General features: G+C 34.2%; 1 protein-coding gene across 5 annotated transcripts in view; it reads left to right on the top strand.

The window, feature by feature from the left end:
* MYO16 (myosin XVI) overlaps positions 1 to 27591 on the top strand; it is a 516601-nt gene that overhangs the window by 106928 nt on the left and 382082 nt on the right. For 4 of the 5 annotated variants that reach the window (XM_006909366.3, XM_015587388.2, XM_025045002.1 and 1 more), the window contains one exon: positions 26313 to 26576. In XM_006909366.3, coding sequence (XP_006909428.1) covers positions 26351 to 26576 — 226 coding nt within the window. In that variant the 5' untranslated portion in view covers positions 26313 to 26350. Of the gene's footprint in view, positions 1 to 26312; positions 26577 to 27591 lie in introns of those variants that run through there. The other variant, XM_025045004.1, reaches the window with a different exon arrangement.

Raw genomic sequence — 27591 nt, 5'->3', positions numbered from 1 at the left:
CATTAATTTATAGCTGAAGCCATTTAGTTATTATTTTACTCTCAAGTTTTACTGCTTATGTCTACATATAATGCTCAATTTGTAAGCTTCATCTTTAGCATTATCCTTGACTGTAAACTTTTGTCCTTGCATCGTTCACCTTGCAGTGCTCAGGGACTCCAGTGACATGTGTACCACATTCTCTACACTGATGCTGGTATGGCAAAAAATAGTTTGTCACCGGCTTTTCGAATAGATACATCAAGGGTTTCTCCAATGCTTGAATTTTAACAGGATTTTTTGAGCTAGATAAAAGCTGCATCTAAACATTCTCTGGATGGTAATAATGAAGAAGGACAAATATTTATAGCAAAAAAATGGCTTGCTAGATATATATTTTTCTCCAGTAGCACTTCTGAAAACTTCTTTACATTTATGTCATCATCTTAAAGTTACAGATGCCATTTGTAGAAAATGGTTTTCTTTTAGGATGAAGGTTTTGTTGGCGAAGGACATTACAATGTTAAATTTAAGGGAACACATTTTGAAAGAATCTTGAGTTTTGCACTACAGGAAACTGAGAAAATAATGACAATTGAGGAGGACAAAATATTTTCCTTCCTCTTGTCTTTTGTGGGGGATGTATATAGGAATTAAAACTGCTTAATTAAAATAAATATTCCTTACTCTTTAGCATACCCAAAAGAGCCATATTTTTTGGCTTGCAGAACATTTTTAACTCAAAAAGAATTCACCAACCAACTTGTAAGTCTGAAAATTAGCTCTTTAATTAATAAAAATTGGCACGTGCAGCATATTTGGGAATTTTGAGAATGTCTTTTTGTTTCAACCTCTGATATCTTGGGGTTATCATTTTGATGAAATATTTATAGGACGGTGCTCTAGGCTGGTTTTTGTATTGCCCCCTCATGTTTTACTGCACTAGCAGAATGTCATTATTTCTCCTTTCTGTGCCTCTGCAGAGGAAATTCCTAAAACCCTCTGCATCATTTCTATAAGGAACCTGGGTACTCATCAAGCAGAGTGAACACATCTGGTGGAAGGCAAAGCACAAAGGGACAGAGTGACATGAACTTGGGAGGCTGCTCATTTCTGCCTTGTATTACTTTTCTATCAGGTGAATTATTTGAGTTTAGAGTGTCAGAGAATTAAAAGTCAATGAAAGCATTTGAGGTAATTCTTGCAATCCAGGTAAAATCTAAAATTAATGAATAGTGAAATGCTCCGAATACCTGAAAAAAATGTTCCTGATGAATTTATCAAAGTAATTACCAACTACTTGCTAAAAATCTGACTGTGTTCTAAACTCTATGTTTGGCAATATCCCTAAAATGGAAAAGAAGCATGAATATTGTCAAATGATGACTTCTCTGGTGGGATAGTACAATGTGCTAAGGAAGTTCAGAAATTATATTTCATTGTGTGCTGCTAGTCAAGGTTCGTTTCATAGTCATGAGCTGGATGTTGAAGGATGAATAGAACATAGAAGGAAAAGTGAGGGCATTTACAGAATCAGAAGGGTTTATTGATAAGGATCATAATCCACAGCTTAATCATTGTTCCTGATGCATAAGATATTTCCATAGTGTGACCCTCGTCTCATATTGTGTTGAAATATTTGCAAGGTTAATTGGCCCACATTCTTCCCATCCACTCCTTACTTGAATGTGCTTTCTTTCTTCCACATGCTTGTCTTTTTATTTTCACCTGGTTTGTCACTGTACCACCTCCACTTCCAAGCTGGGCAGCGACATAGGGGGTAGTTAAATTCCAGGCAGGAGCAAGAGGCTCTGACAATGTACAACAACAGAATCTTAGTAAGGGAGGCCTATGGCACAATGTTGGAAGACCAGTAAAGAATGCTTGCAAATAACTTTTAATCATCTAGGGACGTACTCATTATTTATTGTTAAAGTATGCATGTATGGAAAGGTCTAAACTCGAATTCCAACATTAGTTAACTCTGGATTATGGAACATCAATTATTATAATTATATAAATGAATGATTATAATTTATATAAAGTTTAAATATTCATGTTAATTAATTATGACTAAATATTTAATATAATTATTTACATAATTATAATCATGGAATTTTCAGTTATTTTTAAATTGTCCTGTATTTTCAAAATTACAATTGGCATGTTTTTCTTTTATAGTCAGAAAAACAAAACTTTAAAAAAGTGTAAGAGAGAATATTCAGATGGCTTAGATTTGTATCACCACCAAGATTCCTTTCAGATTCTACAGAACTGGCCTAATTCTGTATGTTTCTTTATCTTATATAGAGATGTTAAAAACTGGAGTATAAAAATTTATCATGGAAGCAGGATGTAGCAGGAAAATTTAAGATCACTACTACAAAAAGTGCTGATGTTTCTTGTATCTTTGTGGTCAAGAAGTTTCGTCAGATGGATCTGTAGTGAGATTCTGTCTCTGAGCCGTGCTTGGTGAGAGTGATGTGTGAACTTGGCCAAATGCCTCATCAGCTGAGATGCAAGCAGAAATGAGAAATGGAACTTGAGGGAGAAATGGGCTTACATAGTTTTAGTGCCACATGAAAACTTGGGAATGTCTTTCTGGTTTACTCTTACCAAACTGGAGCAGAAGCTTGAGGCTGCCCTATTAAATATCCTTATGTGCCTCAAGAATCAAAGTGTTGCCAGAACTATATGCCTGGCCTATATCTCCCCTAGTTTAACTCTTCTCTAAGTATTTGAGGTTGGGGCAGCACAGTTTATAGTAGGAGGAAGGTTAAAGTTATTTAAAATAAGTATATTCCAGAACTACTAATTCATTCGTACAACTCAAGGGTGAATTATACCAGAAAGACTTCTATTTTGCATATTAAACAAATTTTAATTTGTCGCTTATTCTCATTTCAAGTCACTTACTCTCACTAAAATGCCTTCCCCATTGTTTCCTGAATTGTATGTGTCGTTCACTTGTTTAAAACCTCCACTGCAGCAAGTCTGCAAGCTCATTGAAACACCAATACGTTTGCAATCGTCTTATGATTGCTTCACCTCCCTTAGCCCACTCTTTGCCCAAACCAGATCCATGGTCCATCATCGAAGCCATTGCACTTCCTTGTTCTCATTTCCCTCTGTTGCACGCAAGTGACAAATGTCTAACCCAGGTTGAACCCAACTTTCCAACTGTTTGTTGTCACACCAAAGCATTTAGATGATCACTAAAAGAGGATGTCAGAGCAAAAATAGACTAGTTTCAGACAGGCAACACTCACCCTGACCCCTGTCGTGTTCCCAGTAGGCATGATTGTTCATGCCTCAAGATCCCTTAAATCTCTCAGCCTGGGAAAATACCAACCATCAGGTATAACTCCTGCACCGCACCTTCTCATCACTGAATCTACAAAGTTGCCGACATGAATTCCTCTACTCACTTCTGTTCTGTAATCAATAATTGTTCCTCTTTATATCCAAAGCCAATGTACTCTGGACTCTATCCCCTTTCGCCTCACTCTTTAAGTTCTTCCTTTTTATCTTGCACCATCAGTCTCTTCTCCACTGCACTATTTCCATCAGCATAAATACATGGACTAATATACCCATCTTCACATAAACAGTCTCTCTCGACCTTATATTTGTTCATGGCTACCACCCCATTTTGTTGTTTTCATGGTCTCACCTTGGAAAACTACCTATATGTACTTAGGATCTCTGATCTTCATTTCCTTTTTAACTCTTCGAATTGTTCCGTTCACCACTCCATTGAATCTACTGAAGTTAAACCACCTTTATGTGGCAAAATCCAATGGATACTAGTTCTTCATGTTAATTTCTCACTTGACTACTGTCTCCTCTTATACAATTCTTGGGATTTTCTCCCTCTTTTGTTGGTAACTTTCCTTCTGCCTCATTGCCAGCTTCCTTTCCTTCTTAGAGGTCGGCTATGATACTTTGCAAAATCCTTGATCGACCTCATCGATTCATGTGGCTTTAAACATCATTTATATTTTCCCAAATATGTTCTTTTAACTCAGATGTCCCTCTCTCTTCTGTAGTAATAACATGAGCATCTTTTCTGGCCAATGAAGAGACATAAAATTATTCTTCTTTTGATAGCTAAGTAATATTCCATAGCTTTATTAAACCATTTACCTATAAATTCTTACCTTTTTGATAGGCATTAAAACATTATATTTTAGTATTTTGGCTTATATTACTGGAGTATTGACTCACAAAAGCAATATTGCTAAATCAAATAGCATGTGTAGTTTTAAGTATTGTAGAAACTGCCAGATTTCTTTCCAATAAGCTATAGCACTTCAGATCTCCACCACCAGCAGAGAATGCACATCTCTGCATCTTTGCCAGCCTGGGATGCTTCCTCTATTCGAATGGTGTCAACTCCATAGTTGAAATATAGTTTCTCACAAGGCTCTAGTTTAATTTACCAATAAGTAAGAGGTTTTTTTCGTTGTTTTTTTTTTATTAGCCCTGTTTTTTTATATCTGTCCTCATTTTTATATTGAATTATTTATCATTTTTAAATCAATTTTATATACTCTTATATGAGGAAATAATAATATTTCTCTGTATATTCTCTGAAGATGGCTTTCTTATTTCATCTTTGTTTTGGGTATTTTTTTACATCTAATTTTCTAATAATTATATAGAAATGATGTCTCTTTTCTTTTACGGATTTTGCTTTTATTATTGCTTTGAGTTGTCTGTTATTCCTAAAACTAAATGATTAGTCTTCAACGTCTTATTCTAAACTTTTATTTTTATATTTTAAATGCTAATCCTTAAAAAATTGAGGTGTATGTGTGATGTGAGACATGGGCACTTTTTAATTTCTTTTTATCTATGCATGTATTATATCTACCAGATTGACATTCTGCTTTTTTGTCACATATTAAATTCCAAAATGTACTTGCATCTATTTATGGTTTTTGACATGTTACACTGATTTACTTATGTAGCTCATAGTCATAATGTATAGATTGCTATGGCTTTATAGTAACTTTAATATATGATAAAGCAAATCCCTTCTAATTATTTTTTATACTTTGTTTAGATATTCTCAAGTATTTATGGTTCTATTCAAAACTGAAATTGTCTAAATGAAAAAAAAATTCCCAATCAGGTCTTAAAAATTTTACCCAGCCATTTAAAATTAATAATATATTAGAATAAGATCTGTAGATCAACACTACCTATAATTTTACTAAATAAGTTAGTTTCAATACATAGCAAAACTGCTCCAAAATGATACTTATATTTATAACAGTATATTGATAATTACATGAATATTTTATATATTTATAAGAATCATATGAATATTTTAATATTTTATTAACACTGTTTTATTGAATTATTAGAATAAAAGAATAAGTAAGACTCACATACTCTTGATAAATCTGAGACTTATAAACCTAACAAAATTAAGAAAAAGGCAGAAATCATAAATATGCTAATGACCTCTCTTTCTTTCTATATCTTACTATCTAGTCTACTATCTATCTATCTATCTATCTATCTATCTATCTATCTATCTATCTATCATCTGTCATCATCTAAATTTTACATCTATATTCTTCCTGCATTAATAGTCGTGAAGAAACAGTTGAAGAATATGTATAAAATTATTATAGTTTATGTCTATTATTCAACATATGACTTCATTGCTCATCGAGTTCATATTTATACAGACTCAGGAATGTCATGGCTACTTGTGTCCTGAAGGTCTATTCGATGATATATCTGTGTGTCTTGCTACAATGTTAACATTGCATTATTAAAGGCTCATCATTAGATATGGAGGGTTCCACACTCATGTCCTCGCTTAACATCTGTTATTTTCATGTGATATTCTCTCTTTCTGTGAGATGTTTGATGAATGAAAGGTGTACTCTTTATGCTTTCAGTTGTGAGTTGACATTTAGTATCACTTTCGGGACATATACATTCATAGTAACTTAACTGAACTGGGTGGATTAAGTTGATTTCATTTTCTTTCTGTATCAGTCATTCATTAATTCATATACTTATTAATTAATTCAAGAAATATTATTGAGCTCCTATTCTTTTCAAGCACTGCTCTAAGGACTAAGGATACAGTGATAATGAAGCCAGCTAACATCAATCCCATCATGAAGTTCCCATGCCAGTAATGAAACAGAGAGCAATCAAGTAAAAAAACAAATGTAGATAAGTATTTTTGTTAGCAACAACTGACGTGAAGAAAATAAAGGATTGTAAAGATCTAATTAGTGAACTGGGAGCAGAGCGGGGTGAGGGGTAATTTTAAGTAGGTTGCTAAGGGATGACCTTTCTTGAGAAGTGACTTCTCAGTGATTAAAGTGAGAAAGCCAGGAAGATCTGTGCAGTGTGCTAAGCCAAGGGAACAGCAAGTACAAAGGCCCTGAGGCAGTGATGGACAGGTCTCTCATTGTTAATTCAGAGAATCTAGGCTCTCAGAAGTTAACTTTTTTTGGTTTAACATTATATTAATACTTTCCAAACTCATAGAAAGTACTGTTTTTTTTTTATTTTAATGTCCTTCTCTACTCAAACTTATATTCTATAGCTCCATTTACTTTTACTTTCAAACTTCTTTAAAAAGTTATTTATATATGCCTCTCAAATGCCTTTGTATCCAATTATTACATTTTATCTCCCACTTTATTACTGCATTGAAATGTCAAACAAGTTTTATTCTTCATCTATCTCAAAACATTTGCGTAATTTGGATCAGTGACTATCTCTAACTTTTTAAGCCTCCCACTTTGCTTTCCTGAAAAAGTGTCCTTGTAACTCTTTGACTTATTCTGCTCTTTCATGTTCCCGGCTTAGTCTTTTTCATACCTATTGTTTTCAAATGTTTCACTCATTTCCTCACACCAGACATTGTGCTATGCCCTCAGTTTATATGTATAAATAGATTTTCTGCAAGAAATTCACAATCCGGAGAGGAGATTTGAAAGTGGATAAACACTTTTGATATGTTTCTGTATGTTATGTATGTACATTTCTGTTATGAGAGAAGGCAGAGGCAGGGCACTGGTTCTGCTGTGAGAAAGTTATGCAAGGAGCTGGAACAACCCTCTCAGAGTAGAAGAGAAGTCATTTAAATATGAGGAGGCATTTGCTCATGATCAATGGATGAGGAACCCAGGAAGAGCAAAAGACTTGCATAAAACACAGTATTGTGAGTGCGTGGTACAGTCAAAGAACAAAAAAAAAGTTCCACATGGTGGAGAAAGGAGAACAATGTACAATATTTGGACAAGTATGATGAGTTTTTACGTTATTCTTCATCCGAGAGAATGCAGAGTTATTTTAAAGAATGAAGGAAATGGTCAGATTGATGTTTTAGAACTGTCATTCTGGTAGCAATGTAGAGGATGCATGGAAGGAGAGATTAAAAAGGAAGCAGTCAAGACAATAGGACAGGTGACAGCTTAAATCACGATGCTGGCAATAGGGATGATGAGGCATGGTCTGATTTGAGAGACATTTATAAAATAGAATTATTGGAATTTATTGTCTGATTAGTGAAACATTTTGTGCTTTGCTTAATCTTTTCTTTGTATATATCCTATTGAGATTGATGACTTCACCTCAATATCTTTGCAAATAGATTCCAGAAAAAAATACCTCTAGTCACGCTTTTGTCAAGATCTCTAGGTGCTCATTGTCAACTCCAAGCAGACCACTATATCCTATCAGCACTTCAAACTTGGAATGTCCAAACCTAATCTAAGTTTTTCCTAAACTTGAATGTCCAGCTTGAAGGACCCATATGCCATATCACCATATTTAGACTTTTTCTGAAAGCAATTGGAATCCATTAAAATCTGTTAACCATAAGTGGATAACAAAGATGTGGATAAATAAAATAAATACAGAGAACAAGTGGAGGAGATCAGCAGAGGGGTGCATGAGGCCAGCTGGGTGGCTCTTGTGACAATCCACACCTGAATGGAGGAGAGTTCCTATTGGTGAGTGACTTGAGAGTATATAAAAGTGGACAAATATGAAGGAGGCTTGAGTACCAGAAACCTTAGGCTTTAAGACCAATTTAGGAATTATAGAGGATAAAAGAAAAGGGTTGTTCAAGACTAAAACTTAGATTTTTGCTTGAGCAACTATGTGTATGACATTACCATTAATCTTCAGATGTGAACCAGAGGAAGAAGGACAGGCTTGGACATAATGAGTTCTATGATGTCCAAGGAGAGTTGCCCAGCATGTAGTTGTATATACAAGACTGAGACTCAAGTGAGAGATGTCTATTTAAGATAGACATGGAGTCATTAGCATATTGGTTTTATTTAAGCCATGGTACAGGAGAAAATAGCCAGCCAAAATAAATAAATAAATAAAAGATTTCTCTGATCAGAAACTTCTGAAAAACAGATGGAAGAAGTGGAGTTCACAAAGGTCTTAAGAGGTCTTTAGTCAAGAATGCAAGCATTACAGTGTCAAGAGGCAGGGTCTGCTAAACAGTCTGTCATCCTGTGATGTGGACACCAAGCAGTGTCAACGGAGAGGTGGGAGTGAAATTCAAACTGCAGTGACTTGAGCCATCATTGGAGGGGAATCATGACTAGAGTTCTTACAAGCTTGGCTTCTAAAAGGAAAAGGAGATAAAGATAAGTTGGTCGACAGAGATGTGGCTGTGAAAGAAGTATTTTTTTTTCAATAAAAAACTTGCATAGTTTTTAATTCACTGTATGTACTTCTTCATCTTTGAAAACTCAGACTCATTTATCCCTTCACACTCGCCATCACTCAAGACTATGTGTTGAGACTGTTTTTTTCCATTTCTGACATTTTCAGATGTTTGAGAAAATAAAATGACAACAATGATACTGATGATGACAATGCACTTTTAGAGTAGTTTTGACATAAAAGAAACTTTGGTTTTTACCAAATGTCATAAATAAATTCATGTTAGAATAGTACCTATGATATCATATTTTAAGAATGATTGTTAATATTAGAATGACTCTTTTGTGCCATGTTTTGAAAACTTCTGTTTCAAAGCATAGTTGAGTTATGTTTTCTTTCTAAGGAAAAAGCATCATACAACTGTGGAGTCCATTTAAATGATTAGTAAACTGGGATTTTAAATTTAATTATATCTTCAGAAAACTATTCAGAGGTCATTATGGACAGTTCCATAAATACATCATCTCTACAGGTAGTTGTGGTTAAAAAAGCTAATTGAAAGCTGCTCTATACTTTAAAGCAAGAAGATAGAATATAAAAAGGCAAAGTATAACACTGCATGAATCAATTGTGCATTCCAAGTACTGCTCCAAGTTTTTTCTTAGTTCAGCTTTTAAGTCTTTGGCTCATAGGAAGTGGTTATGGGAAGGATAACTAAAAGGCAGAGCTTCACGGTCTTCTGAATATGGAAAGATGAGAGGCTTGAATTATTTATTATCTAGAAATGAAGAGTGATGAGAGAGACAGATACAAATTAATGAATGGTTTTGTGAAAATCAATTGACTGTTCTTCATTCAGGCTCTTAGTAGAAAAAGGAAGTCAGTCATCCAAGTGCGCTGACAATAAATAGGAGATTGATGAAGGATATGCCTCTTGGTGCCTCATATTTTAAGTACGTAAAAGTCAATTCTGTGAAGTATCATTGAGAAGAGAAAACCATTCAAATGTTGAATTGTTTCCTAAATTTCTAGTTCATTATTCTTTACTCTGAACAATTTTACCCATTATGTTGGCTCTGGGGGACTGAATTTACACCCTTTCCACAGGGCACTCATGAATAGATCAGTGTAGAGCCACACGTTGCTTCACCTTTTCTATTCTGAGATCCTAGACAAGTCTTAATATTTTCCTTTCATCTCACCAGTGATCCATAAAGAACATCACCTGTGATATATTAGCAAAATCCATTTCAGATATCCCCAGCAAAGCATGGCGTGGCATTCTCTGCTGGTATGAACTGTGATTATAAATGTAGCTAGTGTTGGTGATGGAGGCAATGAACATCTTACACAATCATTTGAGGAGTCTCAGCTGTTATATATGAGACCACTCGAGTCAATCCGGTGTCTCAGCTACTTTCTAGTTTTTCATTTTGTTTTGTTTTTCATCTTTGTTATATCACCTAACTTTTCTAGGGCTTAGTACATTATTTCCTCAGTTGAAAAATGCAGTCGATGATGTTATCCCTATTCACTTCATTGGTGTCTGTGAAAGTTAGTCCATGAATAATTCCCTTTCTCTTCCTCCTATTATCCATCACAGATTCATCCATTTCTGTAGTGAAAACTGACGAAGTCACTGCTGGACTGAGCAGTTACAGATGCTGTCCTTGGTACTGATAATATAGGTGTGAAAATGGCATATTTGTTGCCTGATCCCTGAAGTCTACAGTCCAGTGACATTATATGAAAACTTAGAAATCTGTGACATGTGATGCAGACTGAAAAATTGAGTTATTATGCTCTTTCTTGCTCTAACCAGACGCCTGGCAGCACTGGGTATTCCCTTTTTGTTTCCGCCTCCTCTGATTTCCAACAAATGAAGGCTGGCAGTTGTTCGCATGACTCTTTTTTTATCCTTTTGAAGTGATTTATTTTTTTTTTTTCTACATATCATACCAAAAAGTATTTTACCCTTATTAAAAATATTGATTGTAGCAGCATATATCTGAATACACCTCAGTATTTTGAAACATCTATTTTAACACTTTGTCTTACAGCTGTTTGAAAGTTTGGTTCTAAACTTAACTATTGTTTTGTTTGTTTTGTTAAGTCAAATTTATTGAGGTATAATTTACATACATAACTTTTTTTTAGGGTGTATAGTTTGATACATTTTGACAAATGCATATGTTATGTAACTGCCCCACAATCAAGATTTAGAACATTTTCCTCACTCTGAAAAGTTTCCTTGTGCCTGTTAGCGATCAACTTCCTCTCTAACTACCAGCCCCAGGCAACCACAGATATGTTTTCTGTCCCTCTAGTTCTTCTTTTCCCAGAATGTGATATAAATGAAATCATTCCGAATGTGGTCTTTTGAGATTGGCTTCTTTTACTCAACATAATGCTCTTGAGATCCGTCCAAGTTGTTGTGTCTATCAGTAGTTTCTTCCTCTTTATTACTGAGTAGTATTCCATGGTGTGGATTTACCATGGTTTATTTACCTGTTGGGAGACATTTTGTTTATTCACCTATTGAGAGACATTTTGTTGTTTCCACTTTTTGTCTATTATAATTAAATCTGCTATGAACAATTCCTTGTTGATTTTTGTGTGGACATTTGTTTTCATTCATTTGAGATAAATACCTGGAGTGCAAATGCTAGGCATATAGCAAGTGTGTGCTTAGTGATTTAAAAAGGCTAGCTTCTTTCTTTTAGTGTAATCCATCTGAGATTCATCCATGTTTGAGGCATGAATCAGGTTTGTTCCCTTTTATTGTTGAGTAGTATCCTGCTGTCTGGATGTACCACAGTGTGTTTATCCATTCACTAGTTTGTGGGCATTTTGGTTGTTTCCAGTAAAGCATCTATAAATATTCATAGGCATTTTTATCTTCTTTATTTTTGCATTTTGAAACACTGAACTTTCCGACCTGTCACAGAGAATTCGACTAACAAGCAGAAGTCGTAGAAATATGGTATACTGTGCTCTAGTTATTAAGCCACAGGATAAGGAAATAATAAATAGTCTTAATTTTAAAAATCTGTTAGACAATTTTACTACATAGGATTATTGCTGGACTCTCCACTTTCTCTGTGTCCTGTATATTCCATGCCCACTAACGAGGGTCCAGCCTTGATTTTTGTGTCTTCAGCTCTAGCTCGAGAGCAGTTCTCAAGCCGATTCTGCTAACAGAACAGGCTTCTGGCTTCCATATCTCTGGTGCAGCAGTGATATCTCAGGGATGCTCCCATAGTGCATGCATTTGACTTTATCTTATTTCTCATCTCCAGGGTTCCTGTGCTTTCTCTACTCACTCTTTTCCAGATATCTCGGCTCACATGATTGGAGCAATTATTATATCCTTCTGTCCATCCATCCATCCATCCATCCATCCATCCATCCATCCATCCATTCATCCATCCATCTAATTATCTATTCATCATCTATGTCTATCTGTCTGTCTATCTCTATCTATCTCTATCTATCTCTATCTATCTATCTATCTATCTATCTATCTATCTATCTATCTATCTATCTATCTATCATCTGTCTATCTATCATCTATCTGATTGTAAACTATGTACTGAATAAGTAAAATTTGTTACTATTTTAGTATATTAGCACAAAGAGAAGGCTTTTCTCTTTAAATAATTAGTAGAGATAGTGATTTTAATGGAAGGCCCATCATCTGTTTACAATTCAAATGGCTTTACAAAAAAGGAATTCTTAATGAAACTCAAGCTCCCATTTATAGACAACAGTCTATAAAGTATATCACATTTAACATCTTTATTTTCTCTTTTTTTACCTTGCTTTAATTTTATCTTTATTTGTTGATTCAAACATGAATGAAAATTTAAAGTACATCTTAATAATTGGTTTTCAGTAGTGTTTATCATGTCTGAGAAAGAAATTTGCATGTTAGCCATACATGTGGCGATGTTAGATATGCTGCAATGTGCTTGTTTAAAAATCCAGTCTGGAGTATAGTCCTGTAAAAATACTATTAGGATGTTTGGTTAATAATTTTTACTGAAATTAGGAATAGCAATTTTAGTTCAAGACTATAGAGTAATATTAATGGCATTTTTAAACCAGTTTTCTGAAAATTTAACCAGGTTTCTAACTGTTTGGGGTATAGTTTCAAATAGTTGTGTGTCTTACTTATGTTCCCCTAGATAATGGCAGAAACATCAGGAGTGAGGTCATGAACAGAGGTGGGGACCATCGTTCTATTTTTCATATCCCTCGCTCGTGGTGAGGACTTACTTGTGCTAGATCTAGGCTGGGTGTGGAGATCCTTGGGCAGAGAGGGACTGATCATACAACAAACCTGACTTGGTGTTAAAACTAAAATTACATTAATAGTATCGGACACATGTTGATGATGCAATAATATTTGATAAATGGAAATGGGTCATCAATAGTAATCACGTAAATGACTGTCATTAATATTTTTTAACAAAGCCATGTTTTAACAGTTTTTATTTCCTGAGTACCTACAGTAATTTTCTGTGTTGAAAATGAGCTCTAAACCATGTAAGGTTTAGTATGTACATTGTTTCCTTGTAAAAAGACCTCAGTGTGTTTCTTGACATCTCAATCTTGTCTATACCTACCTCAGATCTCCTTACACCACCCTCACCATCAATCCTCCTTTTAACTTCCCCAGAATATGTAGCACTGTCTCATCTACCTACAAGAATTCTGAAGAAAAGACCTCCAGTAGCATTTCTTACCAGCTGTGACTCTACAGAGCAAACACACAGTTACAAAAGACAAGACAGACCTACACGATGGGATCACAAGGATGATAGATCAAGAAGCTCGAAGTATCTGAAAGGAATAGATATTGCCAAAAATGACTGAAGAGCCCAGCACAGCCACCACATCCTTTATCTTCCATCTGTCTTTGCTTGCCCCATCTTGACCTATGCCAACTACATGAAGCTGGAGTCATGGAGAAAGTAGAATCAGTGTCTTTAAGTTTCCTACATCAGACTGAATGGAGAGTGACAAGCCCATTCTCAGGGCACAGGAAGGTGAGGTTTCAAGAGTGAGGCAGGAAACCCTCTTTAGGTCAAGGTCAGTACTTACTTCCAGCCATGCCACAGCTCTTCCCAAAACTCAAGCTGACTGTATCTGACCTACCTACCAGAGCTCCAAATTTTTCGTGAATCTTGAGTTTGTGATCCCAACTCTACAAGAGGAGAAAATGGTGCTTTCATGGAAGCATAGCAGAAAATTAGAAATAAGAGGACCTTTTTTTTGTTTATTTTATTTTGTTTTCTGGTGGCATGCGATTTTCTGTTTATTTGGGTTTTACCATCTAGGCTTACTATAATGTTTAGTATTCTAGTCTTTCTGTGTTATTCAATTAATTTTGAACACATGTGCAAAGATTTCAGAGGCACCCAGATAAGACATGAAACCTCATTTTATATTTAGAAAAATAGTTTTGTTCATTTATGGTTCAAAACTAGCCAAGAAAATATTGTAGGGTGATATTAAAAGTTATGGAAATAGAATCTACTATACATTAAAGCAAGTTGCCATGCCCTTTAATTAATGATTAAGTAAAGTTATGTGATAGCATTAATAACTAAGCATTAAGGTGTGGTGGGCTATTGCCTTGTTAAATGTTTTGTGATTAGATATTACTTAAAAATAATAAGATATACTCCTTTTAAAAACACACATTACAGTTTTTCCTCATTTTTCACAAAGTTTTAAGATATATAGTAATCAGGGTGAAGATTGTTGTATGTCTGCATAAACCTACATACAGCTGGTTTAAAGAAATTTTATACAGCTGATATCTGTAAAATATCTCCATTTCTTGCTGGATAGCTCCTACTTGGTGTACTGTTGATTAACATCATAAACACATATGCTGCTGCATATCAATTGATTAATTGATAGATATCAATAACAGATATATACACATCTATTTGCACCTTTCCCAAAATCAGTGATATGTGCTTTTTTTTTTTTTTTTTTTTTGCTTTTTAACCAATGGCATCTTCTTTACTCCAGTTACTGCAATTTCAAAGTTCTTTCCACTTTTGACTCTATTCTTTTTCATCTACCTGGAGTCAATCAGCATCTCTTTAAAGTTCTTTATTCTCATAATCCCTCTAATTCTCCCTGGCCTTCTATTTTATTACTTTAGTTCAGACTTTCATAACCTTAAGCCTGAACAAGTGTGAAGGCATCTTGACTGTGTGCCCTTCCTTTGTGTCTCCCGTACCAACTACTCTGTGAATCACCAGATTTTCGATGGATTTCATTTTCAATAGATTCCATTGTAATGCTGTTTACAGATCTTCAGTGGCTCCCTGTGGCAGAGCTAAAAATGATAAAACTATTTTTACTCCCTCAGACATGTTCTGATTCCAATTCTTGTTTTAGTTTTATTTCCAACTTTTTGCCTTTATATATCTTCACTTCTGTCAAAATGAACTCTAGAAATGCTTCCAATTTTTCTGTGATTGCTGCCTGTCTTCTGTTTTCCTCAATTTGAAATTGAGAAACTTTTTTTTCATCTTTGAACTTCAAATTTTTACCTGCTATCAAATTTCAGGTCAAATGCCATGAAATTGTACATACTCAACCTTCTTCAAGCACTAAATTCCCCTTACATTTCCGTTAACTTAGCACTTTATCTGCTCTTCTTTGGAGCTAGATATATTTAGGTGACTATCCTCTTTATACTAGTTAATAAACAATAGGAGTGCAGAGCACTAACTGGTTAAAATTGTAAACACAAAATGTGTCAATACTAAACTTTGCATGTAGCAAGTTCTTAATGCTGTATGAATGAATAAGTGTATGAATGAATGAATGAATGAATGAATGCATGATCCTTTAACATGGCAGGCCCTTTAATGTGTTCTGTGAATGCATGTGTGAGCGAAACTATAAATGGTTCTTTCTTTCATGATGTGCATGTATGGTCTGTGGAGAGAAAAGAAGGATAGACTATTGACTAAAATGTTCATTTAATCAAGAGTACATAATTTTACAATAGGAAAACTCCTTCCCATCAATTTGTTAGGCGCATTCAAATTGAAAAACTAAAATACAAGAATTGGGTTCATTGGACCATAATGGCGTAAAGAGGGTTAAGTTGAACTTTCTCCAGAAATGTGCTTTCCGGTGTGTAGTTTTAACACTCTTTGAGAATTATCAGTGGCATCACCATATGCAGTGTGAGAAGCTCAGAATATTGGCTTTCATTGTGCCTCAACTTTTTCTTATGTGTATGACTTCTCAGAGGTATATATCTTTGTGACCCAGGATTTTAACTTCTGCCATTTTATGTCTCAGTTCATAACCATGTGTACAGAAAACATTCAATGAATACTTTGTTTACTGAGAATTGGCTGACTAGAAGGAATGTTTGTCCATGTTAAACACAACATATATGGAACACATCCCATGAAGCTTTTTGAAATTTGGAAATGTATTATTTAAAAATAAATAATGTATAATAAATGTTCATATAATATAAAAGTTTACACCTTTACTTTTGGAAATAAGTTATACATTTATGACAAAAGAGAAAAGAAGTAGATGTGCTAAAGGGATGTATCCTTTAGCAAGAAGAAAAGATTATTACAGACTTGTATGTTATATATGAGTCACTTGTTGGCTTTTGACAGAAAATCAACTCATAATGGTTTAAGTACAAAAGGGAATTTACTGGCTTATATCTGGAAAATAGTCTTTATACCTGGAGGGTCTCAATTCAATTGACTTCAGGTACTGCTGGATCTGGGGATTTAACTGGTATTTCTCTCTCTCTCTCTCTTTCTCTCTCTCTCTCTTTCTCTTTCACTCAGTCTCTCTCTCTCTGTGTCTCTCTATCTCTCTATCTATCAGAAGAAATGAGCTTTGATAGCACACATCTGCATCCTAGTGGATGAATTTTAAAACAGTAAGACAGGGTCTTTTTTTAAAAAAAATCTCCAAGTGTCCATCTCTCAAATCACATGAAAGGATCCTGAATTTTCCTAAGTTCATATCCCCACACTAGGACTAGTCATTGATCCTCAATGTATAGATCATTATGATGGACTCAACCTAAATCATGTTTCTAATCCTGGGGACAGTTGGGTTGGGAAAACTTTTTAATAACTCCACTAGGACCACATGAAGTGACAGAGGAGAGGCGATTCCCAGAAGGAGGGTGCAGCCAGAAGAAAGAATGGACCACTGTATCCCTACATGATACAGTAGGGATAGTTTCAGATTCCGCATAATGGAGTAGCAGGAAGACAGGAATAAAGATGGAAGGTGTGAGAAAGTCTACTTTGTTTGTTTGGGACACTAATTGTTAATCTGCAGTGGGCAAAGCGGAGCTCATTGATGATGGGTTTGTAGATTTTGACTAGTTTTATTTTTGAAAAGTCTGCCCAGCAGAGAGAGGAATGGTGAGAGATTAAAGCCAAGGGTGCTTAAGACAGTAATTAAGATGAGATAAGGATGGTCTTTATGTGGGACATAGGGATGTTTATCCCTGAATTGTACTGTTTGTTTTGACATTAGGTTTTAAAACTGACCTCGAAAAATTAACCTAGAGAGTTTATTAACCTAAAGAGATTAATAGAAATTTTATCATCTGATTTTTTTCTTAAAATTTTTCCTTTACAAAGAAAGGAAGAGAAAACCAGACTCTACAAAGCCAAAATTAAGTATTAAATGTGAAATTCAGTTTTGTCTTAGCCCATTTCAGGACTGAAGATATTTTATATCAAAATTATGTCAAATATCAAATATTTTATACCCAAGTAGCATTTTAAGTAAAAATATTTCAAGACTCAAGAAAAAGATGAAATTAAAAAAAATTATTTACAGACATGAGAAGAATTGCATAGGCACATTCAAACTATCGAATTGAAGAAAAGAAGAGGAACTGTTAGAGTGTGTGCTTATTGGTTTTTGTACTTAAAATAAGAAATATTCATTTTACAGTGTTGCTTCAGGACTCAGGCTAAGAACAGCCAGGAAGCCGCACAGCCAACTAGTAGGATCATGGAACCAATTGGGGCTTTTGTTTCCTTAGGAGGGAACCAGCGAGTTTAAACTGGCAGATATCCCATTCTCAGACAATCTGAACACCAGGGAATTTCTCTGTTAAAAACATTGTCTGGCGGATAGACTGAGCTGAGTGTCTTCCAACCAGAATTGAAGATATTGTCTAAGGATGGAATGCGTAGATGTAAATTCAGAGCAGAAGATTATTTAAAGCTTGAGGACCCCAAAATATATACTTGGGGTAGAGGATCTATATTATTTTATTAAGTATGAACCAAAAGAGAGCTTATCTTTTGAGCTACCCCAAAATTCAATCTTGTCTAAGACTGTTATAATTTCATAGTATTTCCTTCTTTTGGAAGGGACAGGGTATCAGTCGTGATTCTAAATCTTGGAGACACTCAGTAATGGGAGCGTAGTATGTAGAAAGGCAAGAACAATCAGGAGAAGACATATTGATTTCAGCAATATGGTGTGCCATCCAAAGCATCTGAGAATGGCTGTCAGTAGGCAGTTCTGATCTTAAGGGGGCTGAATCTCCCTAGGGAAGTTCTTATTGAGTATGTACCTGATAAGATAATAGCTAGTTGTTATCCAGAGTTGGGACTCCACATCTTCAGGCTCTGCAGATTCTGAGTGAAGCTGGGTTGTCTTTGAAAGGGAGCCTGGTTATTCAGGGCTCAACATATCAAGATAAATCATTGTGCCGGGCATTAGCACATGGACATGATCTTAGAATCATCTATAACACAGGACGGAGCTTCCATATCATGGTGCCTTCCCTCAGCCATAGATTTGATTAGACACGTGGGTCCAACTGGATAATGAACCAGGAACATCACTTCATGGTAACAATCTTCAGTTTTATTGTTAACTCTGAAACAAATCCTGTAAAGAATTATGATTAAAAATGTATATCCACTGAAAAGCTATTTATCATAATAAAATTACTTATTAGAGAAATGTTGTAAAGGGAAATACAAAATGAGAAAAAATATAGCTTGACATGTAAAGAATAAATCTACTTTAAAGTATACAGTAATTTTTGTCATGTATATTTATTTTATATCTACTTTAACTTAAAAAATAAACATTTTTTTCATATTTATGAGAAAAAAATACCGTAATAATTAGATGCGAACCCAAGAAATGGTCACTTGATACATAAGTTAAAAAAATTAAAGACAGTATAGTAATGAGGTGAGAGATATTGTTGATTTTCTTGAGAAAAATTTAAATTATTTAAGTTTATTTCCCTATCTTTCATGTTGTACTATTTTTTTGCTCTGTTAAGAGAGATATGGACCTGCAGCTTGATTACAAAGATGTTAAAATCTAGCAATTTTTAAAGACTTTAATGCTTAAGAAAGTGTTTTTTTTCAAGCTCTGGGGGAGTATGTTGAAATTGATTATACTCTTGTCTTGGAAAATCCTCACTCTTCCTTTGTTTCATTGTCATTGTATATGCAGTAAAAATAACTCTGGAAGCATGTTATAACAATTGATTCCGAGAATAAAACTTCTGCTAGGAGAGTTGTTTGGAGTGTTTGTGTGTGTGTGTGTTTGTGTGTGTGTGTGTGTGTGTGTGTGTAACACCTGCATGTAATCATGCTAATTTCCTTAGCGGACGGCTACCTTCTAGCCTCTAAGAGTTCATAGCAAACATATTTGTAACGTGGCATAAGCAATATGTTTGCAACTACATTTTTCATTAAATACTTAAACTATCTGTGCATGTATGCTTTTAAAATTCTTGAGATGTACCCTTTTGTCTTTCTTTCCCCCCCACTTTTTTACTGTGGCAAAACACGTAACATAAAATTTACTAGAGGAATTATTTTTAAATGTAGAGTTCGGTAGTGTTAAATATATTCACATTGTTGTGACACAGATCTCCACAATTTTTTATCTTCAAAATATGATACCCTGTATTTATTAAACAACAACTCCCCCTTTCTTCCTCTCTAGCAACTGGTAACTACCATTCCAAATTGTTTCTATGAATTTTGCTAATTTAGACACCTCATATAAGTAAAATCACATATCATTTAACTTTTTGTTACTAATTTATTTCATTTAGCATGTCCTCAATGCTCATCCATGTTGTAGCATGTGATGGGATTGCCTTCCCTTTTAAGGCTTAATAATATTTCATTGCATACGTGTGTGTGTGTGTGTGTGTGTGTGTGTGTGTGTGTGTGTGTGTGTGTGTGTGTGTATGTGTATACATATATCACATTTTCTTTATCCAGTCATTCATCTGGTGACATTTAGGTTACCTCCACTTCTTGGCCACTATGAATTATGTTGCAATGGACATAGGTTGGCAAAAATCTCTTTGAAATCCTGATTTCAGCTTTTTCGGATAAGTACTCAGAAGTGAGATTGCTGGATCCTATGGAAGTTCTGTTTTTAATTTTTGATGATCCTTTATACTGTTTCCATAGTGTTTGTACCGTTTTACAATCCCGACAGAGTGAAAGGGTCCCCAGTACTTCTTATTTTCTGAGTTTATTATTATTATTTTTGGTAACAGCCATTTTAATGGGTGTGAGGTGATGGCTTCTTGTTGTTTTGATTTGCATTTTGCTGATGATTAGTGATTTTGAGCATCTTTTTATGTACTTGTTGAACATTTGTATATCATCTTTAGAGAGATGTCTATTCAAGACCTTTGCCCATTTTTAAATTCGGTTATTTAATATTTTTACTGTTGAGTTGTAAGAGTTTTTTATATTCTGGATATTAAGCCCTTATCAGATATATGATTTACACATATTTTCTACCATTCCGTAGGTTGCCTTTTTACTCTGTTGATTGTATTCTTTGATGTACAAAAGTTTTTAAATTAGTTCAATTTGTCTATTTTTGCTTCTGTTGACTGTGCTTTTGGTGTCATATCAAAGAAACCATTGCCAAGTCCAGTGTCATGAAGCATTTATGTTTTCTTTTATGAGTTTTGTAGTTTTAGGTCTTATGTATAGGTCTTTAAACCATTTTCAGTCAATTTTTGTATATGGTATAAGATGAGAGTCTAACTTCATTCTTTTGCATGTTTGTCTTATTATTTTTTGTGTTATTATTATTTGTTTTTGAAGCCTGTGTCATTAGGTATGTTCGATCTGTATAAATTTTAAGTCTATAAAAAAATTCTTCTCTTTGTTGTAAACCGTGAAAATTAATAGAAAAGTAAAACTATATAGTCTTATTTAGCATAGATTGCATTTTCTAGAAGCAGAGTCTGAGAGGGGGGTTCAGGAGTGTTCATCAGGGAAAACATGAGGGAATGAGGGAGCGAGGGAAGCAAAGTAGATTTTGCTCTGGGGTGTAAATCACACCATAGAGTTGTCTCTCCTTGAGTCAAGGGGCTATGTTTTGTACCCTTGTACCTCAATGACTAGGACTTATGGGACGCGGGTGGTGGTGGTGGTGGTGGTGGTGGTGGTAGAATCTTTCACTCTCTGAGAGATTGGGACTGGCAGGAAATTCTCCAGAGGCGAGAACAGCTTTGGGCCCTTTCAAGCCAATACTTTGAGCATCTGGGGATGGATGCACCAGCCGGTAAAGAGGATCCAAATCAGAGTATCTACCTAATATATAGAACATTTGAGGTCTTTGATAGAAACCATTTCTTAAATTGCAAATAAAAGCTGATAGAATTGAAATACAATTCATCCTCACAGGTTCAGATAAACATACATTCTTGCTTATAAATGATAAAGTATATTTTCTTTTCCTTCACAGGGAAAATTGTAACATTTTTATTTCATTCTATGATACAGTTTTTCTTTTGAAAAAATAGGGCAATAAATGACTCTAATTATGGCCAGAATGGGTTGAATCTATGACCAGAATCCACTCCATTCCTAGGCTTTTGAGATCTACTCATGAAGGACAAAAAACATATCCGCCAATATTCAATTTAAAATTTGTCAAACAAAACAGGCATTATACCCTAATTTTCTTGTCTTGTTTTCTTGTTGATGCCATATGATGACAGCTGATTCAGCACTAGACAATCTGCTAAACAACGTTCCCAGATAGATCCCTCTGATAAGCCCACCTGTGGAGGGAACCTTTCTTATGCTTTCATCTGATGTTTGCAACTTGCCTTGGCCTCAGGTTGTTAGAAAGCATCCTGAATGGTCTTTATGGGCCACATAATCTCACCTTAAAAGATTATTATATAATGTTAACGAAACTATCAAACTAATTTCCTGAATGGCTGTGTTATTTTACATTTCCACTAGCAAGGGTGAGTTTCAATTTGTCTACATCCTCACCAGTATTTGATATTGTCACAAATTTTATTTTTTATTTTCGCTCTTCTAACATGTGTATAGTGATACAACATCGTGCTTTTAATTTGCATTTCTCTAATGGCTAGTGATCTTGAACATTTTCCCATGTTCTTATTTGTCATCCATATAAGTCACTGAAATGTCTCTTCATGCCTTTTGCACATTTTCTAATTGGATTGTTTGCTTTTTTACTATTGAGTTTTGAGTTCTTCATATGTTCCAAATGTGATTCTTTTGTCAGATATAAGGTTTGTAGGAACTTTTCCTCAGACTGTAACTTTTTGTTTTATTCTCTTATTGAGGCCTTTTACACAGCAAAGTTTTCAGTTTTGACAAAGTCTTGTTTATCAATTTTTTTTTTTTATAAACTGTGTTTTGGTGTCAAGCCTAAGAATGCTAGGCCTAAAGATTTTCATGTACTTAAAGTGTTACAGTTTTATGCTTTACATTAAGTCTGTGATTCATTTTGGAGTCGTTTTGTATAAGGTGTGAGGTTTAAGTTAAGGTTCATTTTTAGCCCCTTACAGATGTCCAACTACTCCAGCATCATTTGTTGAACAGCCTGTCTTCATTGACTTGCTTTTGCATGTTTGTCCCAAACCAGTTGGCTGAATTTGTGTGAAACCGTTTCTAGGTTCTCTATTCTGTTCCACTGATCTAAGTGTCTATTCTTCCATCGGTGCCACAAATAGAAAATATTGAAGACATAAGGGACAAAACAGACCTCCTTCCTTCAAAAATAAAGGAAAGGCTTGTTTACAAAGTTGGTTTTTGTTACTCCCAATCATTTTCATTGTATGCTAGATTATTTTGTATTTGTTTATTTTTAACTGTAATATATTTCAAAAGGTTTCTAGAATATTGGCTGTGGGAGAGCTACATCTCGAATTTAACTGTTTTTCCAATGTTATAATACTGTCTTTGTCAAATAAGTATGAAATGATTTTTTAAAATATTTTCTCTATATTAGCGATGCTCTGCATCTGTTGTTTAGTTTGAAAATATGGCTTTCTTATGTATATTGTGTATGTTGACTTGTGTTGAACAAAATTCTGGACTATGAGTTCTAATAGCTGAGTTATAAAGTATGTTGTTTTTCTATATAGATCACGGTTTTCAGTGTTAACTGATTTTTTCCCTCTCCTACCCATATTTCATGACCCTTATTTCTTTTCTTGTTCTTTTTTTCTTATGCTGACTAAAACCTTCATTTTAAGGCAAGATAGAAGCTTTCCTTTATTAAATTTTAAACGAAATTTAAAGTAATGGCATACATTCACAGGTATTCTAAAATAAGCCATCTTTTCATTCTACCGACAAACTGTACACTTCCTGGATTCATTTTACTAATCTTCATGTAGACTGTTTGCATGTGTAGTTAGTTATAAATGAGATTGATCTGTAACTCCCTTTTTTGTGAAATCCTCATTTGGTTTCAATATCAAGTTTACGTTAATCTCTAAAAATGGGTTGAGGTAATTTTCATCTTTATCTATCCTTTATCTTTTCTCTTAGACTTTATTTTTTTAAACTATGAATCATATGCTTTGCTCATTAGTTGTAAGACCATGGTTTTTTCTAATACATACGATGAAAGCTATGCATTTATTTATGTTAACTGTTTTAGTTTCATTTGTGAAATTTTGATGTAGACTTTCTTTCATCAGTGGTTGGTTCTAAAAATTTATCATTTTTATTATGTCTTCTTTAACCTGTGCTCTATTTAGAAACAGCTTTTTTACGTTTCTGAACATATTGGGAGGCGTGGTTCCACTTTTGTTAATGATATTAATTGTATTAAGAAAAAGCCTGGGTAATTTTAGTTCTTTGGCATTTGTTGAAATTTGCTTTGCTTTGTGACCTAAGACCTAGTTGATTTTATAAATCATTCGTGAATTCTTGAAAAAAAAGGTTCCTTCCTTGATAATCGGGTGCAACAGGTGAAAATGAGTGTCTGCTGGGATCTGCATCCCAGTAATGCACACCAGTGTCGTCCAGCCCAGACTCATGTACTTCCTCTTACAGCCTTAACCACTTGCTGCCTGAGCTGTCCAGATAATCACCTGAGGTATTAATGATTGTTATTCTAAGTGTTCCAGTGACAAAGTTCAATAAGTTTTGAGTAGACTATCTCAAAACTATGTTTCCCATAATTGTTATTGTCAGCGACTATTTTATATATTGACAGCAGCACATGTACAAACATAGCTGATCCACCCATAATTAGACAAAAAAAGTTGCAGTGCACAATATATTTTCAGAATATGAACTAAAATAAACGTTTAGACCATTTAAATTCAAAACAGGGAGAGTTATTGAAAAAGAAAGTATATTAAAAATCAATCTTTCATACATATATGGATTTGAAATCTAACAACCTTAGCTTCTGATTTTCCAGATTATAAAGAAATTAATTTACAAACAACTCTCAGAGCTTCTTTCTGACAGCCTGAGAGGGTTGCTCAGTGAATCGGGTTGTCACCACACAGTCCTTAAACATTATTAAACATCTTTGTTGAGTTAAAAACCAGAGGACTGTTATGTTCATTAGATTATCCTCAACGTTCAACCGCATGCTAATTAGCATAAGATGCTCTGAGATGTCATTGGTTTTACTTCTTTAACTTTTTCAGTGGTTCCCTGGGTACCTACTGACTAACCAGGAAAGTCATGGAAGTCAAAGTATCTTGAGAATCAGTCAATGAGTCAAACTTGGTGCAGTTTTGTAAACAGATTTCAAAGCAGAAGATATTTCCTGTCCAGCATTAATGAGCTCTCACTGTGGGTGTGACAGTGATTGTGGTTTTTAATCAAACAAACAATTTTGGACAAATCTGTCATTATTTCAGAACCACTGTTTAGGTCATTGGAAAGGGAGCATTTTGTGTGTGGTTATTTGATACTTCTAACATCACTCTTACAAATACTATGAAGACTTTTACAAAAAGACATGATTCTAAAGTATTGTCAAACAACAAAACAAAATTCCACAACGCTGCTTCTCCTTCTCCTTATATGTATTAAATATGTGTCTATATAGTATAATCAAGTCTCTTGTATTTTTTTTTCTTGAGCTTTTATGGAACATTTATGACTGCCATAAAATCATCTCTTTGGTATTGGATGAGTATAGACTCTCTCAACTTAGTTTTCTTTAGTTGCAAAATAGATTGGTCGTGCCTGGTGGTTGTGAGAATAACACTTTGCAAAGCATCAAGTGAAATAGAAATGGAAATAGTGTTGTCACAACCTGCTGTCCATTCAAATGGATAGGGCACCTTGAAAAAGATGAAGTAGCAGTGCCCTTGCTGCACGATCTTTCCAGATATGCATATGACAAACTACATCATTGTGCGTGCATTGTTATTTACTTGCTTGAGACTTACATCACAAATATCTTAAAAGAACATATAAACACTTCTCTGAACATGTATTTGTCAACCACATTCTGGAATTTTCAGTGCTCTCACATTAATATTCTGCCAATAGTAAAATTTTAACCAAGTGGTAAATATATGAGTTAGTACAATTCCATTACAGGTGTTTTGGGTGATGACTATAGGAAATAGGAAATAGCATCTTGAAAGAAAGTGTATATTTTAAGTTTCAGGACAGAGAACTCAGTTTGTTAATCACTATGTCAATAAGACAGAGACTACAACAGCAACAATTCTATCCATGATTTTGAATTGTGAATAGAAAAATCTCCATTCCGTTGCTCAATCTTTACCCTTAGGTCTCTTGAAATTAATGTTACCAATTACTAGGAAAAGTGTTTAGCAATAAATTGGTGGAAAATGATCACTGTTTTATATAAGAATTTATTATGTACCTGCCTTTTAAATAAACAATATGTTTTATTACATTAGATTAACAGAGTTATCAGGATATTCAAAGCCAATGTTATTAGGGTGTGCTGAAAGACTTAGAATGGCTTTCTGCCAAAATTTAACACATAAAGTTTAATCAGCATTATTCAATTAGCTGAAGGATCTTAAGGCAGTGATAATACTTTTAAGAATTTTGGTATAGATTTAAAGAAAAGGAAAACATGGATTGTTAGATATTAAGCAAAACTACATATCTCTAATTCTGTTATTTATTTTATTACCATGCAATCTTGAGTTAGATATTAACTCTCTTTGCTTTTCTCTCAGTCTATAAATAAGGCTTTGCATTTGTATGTCAAGCACAAAGAGGAATGAAGGAGGTTCTGAATTGTGTGATAGGTAATAGAAAATCAAAATTGTGTTCTGTAGTGCTACTATATTCATTGTAATAATGGGTCTAGTGACTTTCTCACTGTGTTTCTTTCAGGTTGCTTTCAGCTATGTAATGTTTTTCGATCCCATGAAATGGAAATTGACCAGTGCTTGCTGGAGACCCTTCCCCTTGGCCAAAGGCAGCGTCTGGTGAAACGCATGCGCTGTGAACAAATCAAAGCCTACTATGAAAGAGAGAAGGCTTTTCAGAAGCAGGAAGGATTCCTGAAGAAACTGAAGCATGGGAAGAATCAGAAAGTCCATTTTAATCTTGCTGACATGATACAGGATGCAATTATCCACCATGATGACAAAGAAGGTATATGACATAAAGAAAAAAGTTTCCTTATATAATTTCTCATGTTTTTTGTTTGTTTGTTGTTTTCTTGGTGGGGAGATGGGAGTTGTAGAATTTTTTTAACTATTAAGGTTTTTTTTTTAACTGTCTGAAATATTTAAGAAAAAAAGCTCTTTTCAATGAACAATTGAAAGCCCTGTCTCATAGTAAAAATGAAAAAAAAAAAGCAAAATTTTGGTAAAATTGTTGTATATGATTTTTTTAAGATTATCTACCTGAAAAGCAAGTGATTTTCTTGAAAATTGTTCATTCAAATTTTTAATGAAACTTTTTTAAATGAATTTTTTCTTTTGATGATAAAAATCTGTTGCAAAATTCATTGTTATCTCATTCATTAATAGATATAGTGGTAAAGTCAGTTCCTTCAAAACTCTCAGTATGGAAGAGTCAATCAGTTTATCCCTTTAAATTGGTTGGCTTGTGATATCAGATTTTATTAAGAATACTCAATCCAAATTTTAGTCATTTTTGCAAAACTATAAAACTTCTCATCCTTCTTCTATTTACGTGTATGAAGTTTTCAGTTTTTGTTTTTTGATTCTACATTCCAAAGTTCTAATGTGAGAGAAACTTTGCAGCTGTAGGTATAAATATCGATGGCTTCAAGCAAATATAAATTTATTTATTTCAATTGGCTCTAAAACCCGTGGTTGAATTAATCTAAAACAGTCATGCAAAGAGTAAAGACCCACAATCTATTAACTGTATTTCAAAGTCAGAATTTCTGAAAACCAAGTTTTTTTGTAATTCATTTATTGGCAAAACTCTTCTTGAGCTATTTATATTTTTAACCTGTTCAATCTGGAAAGATAATAAATTTAGTAACAAATATGGGCCCAGAGCTTTGAAATAGAGATGGCGATTCTGTATCTAAGAAAACTAACAGCGCATTATATACAATAATAGCTATAATAAGAAGACTAAAGTAGTTCTTTTAATGATTTTGTGTGGTCTTGTTAGTCAAACTATACTCTGA

The sequence above is a fragment of the Pteropus alecto genome, unplaced genomic scaffold (assembly GCF_000325575.1).
Source record: "Pteropus alecto unplaced genomic scaffold, ASM32557v1 scaffold13, whole genome shotgun sequence".
NCBI classification, from domain to species: domain Eukaryota; kingdom Metazoa; phylum Chordata; class Mammalia; order Chiroptera; family Pteropodidae; genus Pteropus; species Pteropus alecto.
The sequence above is the reverse complement of the archived record's forward strand: the minus strand, read 5'-3'. Positions and strand labels throughout refer to the sequence as shown.